The 11,136-nt window shown below is 36.4% G+C and overlaps 1 protein-coding gene across 1 annotated transcript; it reads left to right on the top strand.

The window, feature by feature from the left end:
- The first annotated feature begins 7,841 nt into the window (after positions 1–7,841).
- Positions 7,842–10,794, top strand: LOC131962455 (homeodomain-interacting protein kinase 1-like). Its single transcript, XM_059327458.1, has 10 exons — positions 7,842–7,933; positions 8,636–8,823; positions 8,917–9,108; positions 9,207–9,388; positions 9,615–9,738; positions 9,922–10,044; positions 10,173–10,259; positions 10,371–10,531; positions 10,642–10,716; positions 10,758–10,794. The coding sequence occupies exons 2-10, from the start codon at positions 8,650–8,652 to the stop codon at positions 10,792–10,794; spliced, it is 1,155 nt and encodes a 384-aa protein (XP_059183441.1). The 5' UTR covers positions 7,842–7,933; positions 8,636–8,649.
- The last annotated feature ends 342 nt before the right edge of the window (positions 10,795–11,136 follow it).

Below are 11,136 nucleotides of genomic sequence, written 5' to 3'. Positions count from 1 at the left end.
AACTGCCTTGCATCTGTGTCTGATGCTGCAGCAGACTGTAGCATAAAACAAAATTGATGATTTTTTTTTCTCATGAGAATGAGGGGGATTACTTCCTGTACCATCTTTTTTTCATGTGTCGCAGAGACAGTTACAAAGGTTATTTGTTATCTTAACTGCATAAGTCATTATTATAACAAAATGTATCATGAGATACCAATTCATTACTATGATAAAGTCTATCATTATAATTTACAGATGATTTACAGATTTTTTCCCCCCTCACATTGGCAGAAATGGGCATCAATAATAGATAGCTACTTCTCACGTGTTACAGGTTTCATGCTTTTATGGAAAAACATCCGTTTCAGGCATATCAAAGGAAGCGGGAAGGGTCCAAATCAAACCATACAAACCACACCTGAAGTAAAAGAAATCAAGTCACCACAAAAGGGATGAGTGAGGGGACACCACCACCACCAGGGAGTCCACTGCCACCAGCTAGCACCCCACCTCTCCTACCCAACAGAGGAAACAGTCAGTACACAGACCAGAGTGTTGCAACACAAACAAAATCAAAAATACATCCCCAAAAGTAAAATGAAATCCCACCCAACCACAACAAACAATCAAATTAAATCTGTAAACCCAACAGAAAATTCACCATGAGGTGTAAGCCTAAATGTTCCAAAGGAAAGAAAACAAACAAGAAACCCAGTTAGGGATAACTGAAAATAAATTTAACACAACAGGATAAATTCACACTCAGGTATGAGCACAGGTAGACATACAGTCAGTAAAATATAAAAACAGCACCATACGCAAGACTCCATAGAGAAGTTTTTGTGCAGTGGAGTCATATAGTATATAAAGATTCACGGTAGAGGCAGAACAGCAGCACGTGCCAGAGGCCAGAGGTTGAGGACCAAATGCCGCGCTTGGTGCGCCGCCTGGCCTTTAGACCCTATAACACACAATAAAACGGTTATCAAACTGTAAGGGTGCTAAAATTAATTATAGTATCATAGGCATACATACCACCAAGCGAGCACAGCTGTCGCTCAGCGTGGATGAGAGGGGAGAGACACACGGCCGCTGCGCACTTTGCTAGGGTGACCAATCGTCCTCTTTTGCCCGGACATGTCCACTTTTTACGTCCTGTCCGGGGCGTCCGGCCGGGTTTTATAAATTCACGAAAATGTCCGGTGTTCACTGTTTTTCATAGGACCAGTACACGTGCACGTAAATTGACCGGCGCCTTGCATACAATTTTGCGAGACGTAATTACCAAGAGGCTGCCTTGTGGGCCGGTCAGCGCCACACACACACACACACACACACACACACACACACACACACACACACAGAGGGCAGATCGAACAGCGCAGCAGCACTGCACGGGAAATGCCGAAGCGTAAGTGCAGCTTCACAGATGAACTGCAAAAAAAAATTCCGACGTACCTTCCCGGTTGGGACCAGGTCGGGACAGGTGGGAGGCGGAGTGCACCATGTGCAAAGCTGGCACATATGTCTCAGTGTCTAATAAAGGTGTTGGAGATCTCAAAGCTCACATGGACACAGCAAAAACATAAAAAAGCTGTGCGAGGTGACAGTTCCTCTGCAAAGTTGACTGAGTTCTTTGTTAGATCTGGGAAAACAGAGGATGCTGTAAATGCAGCGGAAGGTGCAATGGCATTTCATACTGTGAAACACCACAACAGCTATTATTTATCTTATTGCAGTTATTAAGAGATATATTGTTGAAGCTAGATTTTCTAACAGAAGAGTTCATATTTAGAACATTATTTCATATTATTTATTCATTTATTTGAAAATAGTCTGCGAGAGCTATTATTTTGTTACAAGTTTTTACAGATTTCATTTTATTTCATTACAGAAGTTAATTTTGCACAGTGGCAGTTCTAGACCAATTTTACTGTGGGGGCCAATGAGGGGCCAGTGTTTAATCAGAGGGGCACATTAGCACATGAAAGAATGGAAAAGATGATATCTAAGCATTCAAAATCTTTGAATGTCTTGAAAAAGACACAAAATGACCAAAAAAAGACACAAAATGACCAAAAAAAAATACACAAAATAACTAAAACAGACACAAAAAAAGAAACATAAATGACACCAATGACAAAAAAAGACACAAAATGACCAAAAAAGACACAAAATAACTAAAAATGACACAACAACAGACACAAAATTACCAAAAAAAGACAAAAAAGACACAAATGTCCAAAAAAGACACAAAATGACTTACAAAGACATGTAAAGACATGAAAAGGATTCAAAAATGGACAAAATAGCCCAATAAGACTCCATAGAGTTAAACTATTATACAATGTACACATTCTGGGTTTCTTTTGTGTACAATGAGATATTGTTTGAACAAAAAAAGGTTAGAATTGTTTCATTGTTCATTGTTATAAATTGACCATTTTATTATTAATTTGACACAGGGGCCACAGCAGGGGCCAAAGGCTTCTTTACAGGGGCAGTGGCCCCTGTAGGCCCCTGTGTAGAACCGCCACTGATTTTGCACCATTGAAGCATAATAAAGCATGTTCATCAACCTCCGAGAAGCCTGTCTGAATTTGTGTCTCGAGGCCGTGCCGATTGTCCTCTTTTTTGGAAATCAAAATATGGTCACCCTATCATAGAGTGAGTTGAATAGTGTTCTACTTCCACTTAAAGTTTGTTTCTTCACATTTCGCTGTGTACATTGTTCATAGCATTTATTGTTTGGTTTAAAAAGAGAGTAAATTATCATTTTGATAATCACCTCAGTGTCTAAGATTACCATTAGCAACGTTAGCTTGTCACCCTGTATATTGCCAACTTTAGCTAGATATTCACAGCTTAGCTAACGTTAGGTCGCTCTGGCTCAGCATCAGCTGGAAAGGAGTGAAAGCTCATGGAGGAGAAATAAAAACGAACTGATAAAAAACAATGAGGGACGGAGGTAGACTCTGTAGAGCTAAATTAGTCCATAATAAAGTGTGTAGCCAAAGTACTGCATATCCCAGATGTTTAGCATTGGCATTATGTAAACAAACTGCTATTTAAAGGCTTACAATTATAAAATTGATTTTGATATTTGGGAGTTACAATCAGGAGAAAGGGCTAGAAATATAACTCAATGAGAGTGAATTAAGTATTTTGACCATATCATAATTTTTATGCATATTTTCCAACTTCAACCTATATAAACTTGAGTGCTTATTGGGTTTGAGCATATCAAGTGTGTCTGACTGCCACTTTGTTTGAGGTTTGGTGATTGCATCATTTAACTACACTGCCTGTTTTCACATTAGAACTAATGTTCACTGACGGAATGCTGAATGTTCCATCACACATGCTATGACATCAGAAACATTCTAATTTATGTTCGAAATCAACATTCTTCATTCTAATGTTATCCACCTCACAAGACAAAACCTCAGTCTGACTTCAACTTCTGAACTGAACAGTTTGATACAAATTCAAACAGCTCAACCTAAGTTAACTACTAGACAAACTGCCCCATTCTGTATCTGACACAGGTAATTATGGTTTTGTTTTCTCTCTTGAATCTGATTGTGTGAACCTGTTACTTACAATTACACCTGGAAAAGTTAGTGAAATATTAAACATTAGTATTTCAGTGTTTATTTAGCATGTGGCTGCTTGTAAATGCCCTGTGAATGCCCCTCAACTTTTCTAGTAGTGTACTTCAAAAAATGTTCATTTTTTGTACAAACATTGTGTTATCTGATTAAAATATTTAAGGTGGAGCTTTTAAATACATTATTAAAGGCTTATTGAGACATTTGTTGCGACCTGAAAGAAGCAAAGTGTAGCCTGTGTGGGAATTGTAAATATCTGTTAAATATGTGACCATGTCCGACTGCCACTTTGTTTTTAGTGAATTACTGCACTAAAATGCTAAATTGTTCATTATCTAACTTCTCTAACTGTTCTAGTACAGCGTACTTCAAAAATTGTTGTACAAACATTGCGTTATCTGATTAAAATCATAAAGGTAGAGTTTTTAAAAACATTATAAAATGCTTCTTGAGAAAGAAAAACAATACATTATATCAATCTGTTGATATTTGTTGCAGCCTGAAAGAAGCAAAGTGTAACCGGTGTGGGAATTGTAAATATCTGTTAATATGTGACCATGTCTGACTGCCACTTTGTTTGAATTAATGAGTGCATTAAAATGCTACATTTTTAATTGACTGTAGGCAATTGAAAAAAGTCTCTTTTGAATTTAACATATAAATGTGGAAAATCTCTTAGTTCAGACTGTCTAACCTTGACCCCTAACCTGCACAAAAGATAATTATCACATGCAAATGATTGAATTCAAATCTATATTTAACTCTTAACGCCAACAGCTCTACACTCAACTATGTCCTCTTCTTTTTAACTCAAAGGTGTTTAGTGACATCTAAAAAGAGTGACAGTGCAAAGCCCAATTGTAAACACAGTGAAGATATATCATTATGAGCATGAGGGGCATTTTTCTCTTGATGATGCATGATAAAGCTATGTGTAACTTACTAAATACACTTGTCACTTTTTCATTATTTAAAAAAAATATTTGGGCTGTACATTTGGCATCCTATACGTCTAGAATAAAGTGTCTTGCCAAAATACTGCATATCCCAGATGTTTGGCAGTGGCATTATGTAAACAAACTGGCAATTAAAGGGTTACAATTATAAAATTGATGAATATTTGGGAGTTACAATCAGGGGAAAGGGCTAGAAATATAATGAGTGAATGAGAGTGAATTAATATTGATATATACACTGTGTGCACAATTATTAGGCAAGTGAGTATTTTAACCATATCATAATTTTTATGCATATTTTCCAAATCCAACCTGTATAAACTTGAGTGCTTATTGGGTTTGAGCATATCAGGTGATGTGATTTGTGAAATGAGGGAGGGTGTGGCCTAAGGAGATCAACATCTGATATCAAGGTGTGCATAATTATTATGCAGCTTGTTTTCTGGAGACAAAATGGGCTGAAAAAAATGGTAAATATCTGTTAAATATGTGACCACGTCTGACTGCCACTTTGTTTGAGGTTTGGTGATTGCATCATTTAACTACACTGCCTGTTTTCACATTAGAACTAATGTTCACTGACGGAATGCTGAATGTTCCATCACCCATGCTATGACATCAGAAACATTCTAATTTATGTTCTAAATCAACATTCTTCATTCTAATGTTATCCACCTCACAAGACAAAACCTCAGTCTGACTTCAACTTCTGAACTGAACAGTTTGATACAAATTCAAACAGCTCAACCTAAGTTAACTACTAGACAAACTGCCCCATTCTGTATCTGACACAGGTAATTATGGTTTTGTTTTCTCTCTTGAATCAGATTGTGTGAACCTGTTACTTACAATTACACCTGGAAAAGCTAGTGAAATATTAAACATTAGTATTCAGTGTTAATTTAGCATGTGGCTACTTGTAAATGCCCTGTGAATGCCCCTCAGCTTTTTCTAGTACAGTGTACTTCAAAAAATTTTCATTTTTTTGTACAAACATTGTGTTATCTGATTAAAATCATTAAGGTGGAGCTTTTAAAATAAATAATTAAAGGCTTATTGAGACAGAAAAAAAATACATTATATCTGTTTATATTTGTTGCGACCTGAAAGAAGCAAAGTGTAGCCTGTGTGGGAATTGTAAATATCTGTTAAATATGTGACCATGTCCGACTGCCACTTTGTTTTTAGTGAATTACTGCACTAAAATGCTAAATTGTTCATTATCTAACTTCTCTAACTGTTCTAGTACAGCGTACTTCAAAAATTGTTGTACAAACATTGCGTTATCTGATTAAAATCATAAAGGTAGAGTTTTTAAAAACATTATAAAACTGTTCTTGAGAAAGAAAAACAATACATTATATCAATCTGTTGATATTTGTTGCAGCCTGAAAGAAGCAAAGTGTAACCGGTGTGGGAATTGTAAATATCTGTTAATATGTGACCATGTCTGACTGCCACTTTGTTTGGATTAATGAGTGCATTAAAATGCTACATTTTTAATTGACTGTAGGCAATTGAAAAAAGTCTCTTTTGAATTTAACATATAAATGTGGAAAATCTCTTAGTTCGGACTGTCTAACCTTGACCCCGAACCTGCACAAAAGATAATTATCACATGCAAATGATCTATATTTAACTCTTAACGCCAACAGCTCTACCCTCAACTATGTCCTCTTCTTTTTAACTCAAAGGTGTTTAGTGACATCTAAAAAGAGTGACAGTGCAAAGCCCCATTGTAAACACAGTGAAGATATATCATTATGAGCATGAGGGGCATTTTTCTCTTGATGATGCATGATAAAGCTATGTGTAACTTACTAAATACACTTGTCACTTTTTCATTATTAAAAAAAATATTTGGGCTGTACATTTGGCATCCTATAAGTCTAGAATAAAGTGTCTTGCCAAAATACTGCATATCCCAGATGTTTGGCAGTGGCGTTATGTAAACAAACTGGCAATTAAAGGGTTACAATTATAAAATTGATGAATATTTGGGAGTTACAATCAGGGGAAAGGGCTAGAAATATAACTCAATGAGAGTGAATTAATATTGATATATACAATGTGTGCACAATTATTAGGCAAGTGAGTATTTTAACCATATCATAATTTTTATGCATATTTTCCAACTCCAACCTGTATAAACTGTATAAACTGCTTATTGCGTTTGAACATATCAGGTGGTGTGATTTGTGAAATGAGGGAGGGTGTGGCCTAAGGAGATCAACATCTGGTATCAAGGTGTGCATAATTATTAAGCAGCTTGTTTTCCGGAGACAAAATGGGCTGAAAAAAATTGTAAATATCTGTTCAATATGTGACAACGTCTGACTGCCACTTTGTTTGAGGTTTGGTGATTGCATCATTTAACTACACTGCCTGTTTTCACATTAGAACTATACTGCCCTACAAAGCCTAACTGCAGTAACTACATTTTTGGTGAAAATTGAGTTATAACTAAAAATCAACTCCTTGATGTCTGTTTTATCTTGTAACAAAGTTTTAGATTTCAATTTTGCTTTATTTCAGAGAAATAATAATATAAAAACCACAAAATCCAACTCAAAACAAAGCAGTAATTACACTTACCACGGTCTGCTTTGGATACATATACTAATTTAAACATAAATATAATAGAAATTATAAGCTTATTTGAAAGGCAAATTATTGTCTAGATAGTGATTAAATAAAAAAGTGAGATAAATTATATTAAGACTAAAATATAACATTACTTTGTGATATTATGTCTAAAATTAACAAATCTTTGAATCGAGCTGTTAAACACTTATAAATATAAATATAAATACACTTATAACAAAATCTATTTGAAAATGTTTATTCACTGAAAACAAAATATAAAAGCTAAAAGATGACAACATTATGATTACTGCACTCTGGTTTTGGATTACTATTAGAACCTTTTACAGCAAAACCAGAGTGCAGTAGCTAAGTTTTTGGGGTCAAAGGTCAAATAAATCATCATGATTTTTTAGCATAAAAATGACATCATCAATACATGTAGAAATAAGCGCCATATCACTTACCTACCTATAACCATTTGGTTGGCCAGTTAAAAAATATTAAAAAACTTTAAAGCAGTTTTTCTCAGTTTTACCTTTTGCGTAGTTACTGCAGTTAGGCTTTGTAGGGCAGTATAGTTCACTGACGGAATGCTGAATGTTCCATCACACATGCTATGACATCAGAAACATTCTAATTTATGTTCGAAATCAACATTCTTCATTCTAATGTTATCCACCTCACAAGACAAAACCTCAGTCTGACTTCAACTTCTGAACTGAACAGTTTGATACAAATTCAAACAGCTCAACCTAAGTTAACTACTAGACAAACTGCCCCATTCTGTATCTGACACAGGTAATTATGGTTTTGTTTTCTCTCTTGAATCAGATTGTGTGAACCTGTTACTTACAATTACACCTGGAAAAGCTAGTGAAATATTAAACATTAGTATTTCAGTGTTTATTTAGCATGTGGCTGCTTGTAAATGCCCTGTGAATGCCCCTCAACTTTTCTAGTAGTGTACTTCAAAAAAATGTTCATTTTTTGTACAAACATTGTGTTATCTGATTAAAATATTTAAGGTGGAGCTTTTAAATACATTGTTAAAGGCTTGAGACATTTGTTGCGACCTGAAAGAAGCAAAGTGTAGCCTGTGTGGGAATTGTAAATATCTGTTAAATATGTGACCATGTCTGACTGCCACTTTGTTTTTAGTGAATTACTGCACTAAAATGCTAAATTGTTCATTATCTAACTTCTCTAACTGTTCTAGTACAGCGTACTTCAAAAATTGTTGTACAAATTGCGTTATCTGATTAAAATCATAAAGGTAGAGTTTATAAAAAACATTATAAAATGCTTCTTGAGAAAGAAATACAATACATTATATCAATCTGTTGATATTTGTTTCGGCCTGAAAGATGCAAAGCCTGTGTGGGAATTGTAAATATGTGACCATGTAGACTGCCACTTTATTTGAAGTTAATGAGTGCACCAAAATACTTAATTGTTAATTACCTGTATGAAACTGAAAACATACTGTCTCCTTGCTTTCAGTTATCTTTGCAGAAATGGAAAGGAATAAACCACTGGTAAACACAATCTCAGACAACTACAAGATCCTGAAAGTTCTGGGACAGGGCTGCTTCGGACAAGTCGTCCACTGTTTCAAACAGGACACAAAAGAGCATGTAGCTGTGAAGGTGTTAAAACTAAGAAATCAGCAACATGGAAACCAGAGAGAGGTGAGCTACTTTTGGACACTATCTGAGTCATTATAAATATGTGTTATTACATAAACTGTTGCTGACCATTTCCAACTTGTTGATTCTCTCCAGCTGCACATACTGAAAAAGCTCAGATGTTTGGACCCTGAGAAGAACAACATTGTCAGATGCCTTGAATGGTTCTGCAGGATCGACCGGACCTTCATGGTCTTTGAAATGCTGGACATGAGCATCCTGGATTACATGCGGCTGACAAACTTTGCTCCTCTTCCCCTACACGGAATAAGGACCATCATCAAAGATGTATGAACACAGCACCAGATAGATAGTAAAATATATAGCATTGTTCAGTTTTCCAAAGTGGTACATCCTTCACATTCTGTGTTTGACTTTACTTGCAGGTGGTGACGGCATTAACTGCGCTGAAGGGATTTGGACTGATCCACACAGACTTGAAATTGGACAACATCATGCTGGTGGACCATCGGAGACAGCCATTCAGAGTGAAGCTAATTGACTTTGGCTTAACTCTTGAGAAACCTGAAGTCCATCCTGGACTTGGTGTTCAGCCTCTTTGGAACAGGTAAGACCTCTAGACATCTTTATAAGAATTGTTTGGATTTAGGTTTCCATTCAGTTAATGAGATAACACTACTCTTTGTTGGTTAAAAGGACAAAATGGTCAAATATTGCTTCACAGCACAGTAGTATGCATTCAAAACCCCAGAAACCCCTTCATACTATGCTTTACCCTAGTTGTATTTTTATGGTTTTAAACATGACATGTGTTGTTGTTCTTCCACACTAAGGGCTCCTGAAGTCATTGTGGGCTTCCCATTCAGTGAGGCCATCGACATTTGGTCTCTTGGCACAGTGATGGCAGAGCTTCTCCTCGGCTTTCCACTTTTCCCGGGGCAATATGAGTATCAGGTGGTAAGTACCAGTTCTTTTTTGTTTCTACACCTTTCCCAATGCTATATTGTTGTAATATTGAGAGGTGATGCATTTTAAATACTTTGGCTTCTCAAACCGCAGCCGCAACAAACAAATGCAACTTTGACCTTTACCTTCATTATTAGCAATGGATAGTAATATTTTTGCTGTGTTTGACTGCAGCTGAGTTTCATCATCGACCTCCTGGGTGATCTTCCGAAGAGAATTCTGGATGGAGGATTAAATACATCAACGTACTTCAATGCGAGACACAAGTACTTAGCGTTTTTGTACTGGGAACTCATGGTATAGTATTACAGCTGTTTTTGACTTCACTAACCAAACATACATTTTACTCAACAAGATCATTTGTTGTTGGTATAAATATGTAATCTCTGAAAAAAAATCCTCATGTAGATTTTGTGTTCTTTTAGAAGTCATTTCACTACGAGGCTGTGACGGGACACAAGATGGTGGATAGGAGGAAGTACAAGTTTTCCTCTCTGGATGATTTGAAAACAGTAGGTTGTCAAGTAGATACTGCTTGCAGAGGAACACATAAAATAGTCCATTTTATGAGCGAGGAAATTTTCAATTTAAATCTTTTTTTTTTCTTTTTTTTTTAAATGTAGTCGAGCCAGCACACAGCAAACAGCGCAGAGGCTGCTGATAGGAAGGATTGTGTTGAGCTGTTAAAGGAAATGCTTAAGATGGATCCCAAGAAAAGGATAACCCCGAGCGAAATCCTGCAGCATCCTTTCATACTGGGGAGCTACCCCAGGCCCACCAGTCTGTAAGTGTTTCTGTATATTAGGCCTTCTTCTTGGCACACAGGTCATGAAAAACCAGTTGGTTACAGTGTAATTTGAACATGATCATTAAAGTGTATATTTATCCTTTTAGTAGCAGTAGTATTGCAGCCTGGCAGAACCAATCAGTCAGCATGAAAAACACTGCAGAGACCAAGACTAATGACATGTATGTGATGGTTTATATATTTCTTTTGGATTGTGTGGTAGAAAGGAGCATTTGCTCTCGAACGACAATATTTGTTAAGTGCATGCGTCTTTGTTTTTCCCTTTAGAACCTCTCGTACATTTGAACCCTCCTGTAGATATACAATGGAGCCGCCCCCAGGTGTCATCATGGTTCGGCCAGCTGAGAAGACCATTCGGAGGGAAGAAGCCACCAAACAGAAGAGCTGCATCAGGTAAGATCATTTAATCTGGCTAATAATCCTTCAAATAAGGGCATAACTATTGAACACAAACAGGACAGTACATTAACAGTGTGTTTCAGTAGTAAGCATCTTTAATTTTAGGTTAAGTTAGTTAAAATGCTACTTTTGTTCTTAAACATGTGAACCCTCCTGTAGATACACCATAGAGCCCACCCAAG

The sequence above is a fragment of the Centropristis striata genome, chromosome 23, assembly GCF_030273125.1.
Source record: "Centropristis striata isolate RG_2023a ecotype Rhode Island chromosome 23, C.striata_1.0, whole genome shotgun sequence".
Classification (NCBI taxonomy): domain Eukaryota; kingdom Metazoa; phylum Chordata; class Actinopteri; order Perciformes; family Serranidae; genus Centropristis; species Centropristis striata.
This window is presented reverse-complemented; position numbering and strand designations above follow the sequence as displayed.

Coding starts and splice junctions, on each gene's coding strand:
- LOC131962455 (XM_059327458.1), top strand. CDS start 8,650: ATGGAAAGGAATAAACCACTGGTAAACACAATCTCAGACAACTACAAG. Junction 8,824..8,916: donor AACATGGAAACCAGAGAGAG/GTGAGCTACTTT, acceptor GATTCTCTCCAG/CTGCACATACTGAAAAAGCT. Junction 9,109..9,206: donor TAAGGACCATCATCAAAGAT/GTATGAACACAG, acceptor CTTTACTTGCAG/GTGGTGACGGCATTAACTGC.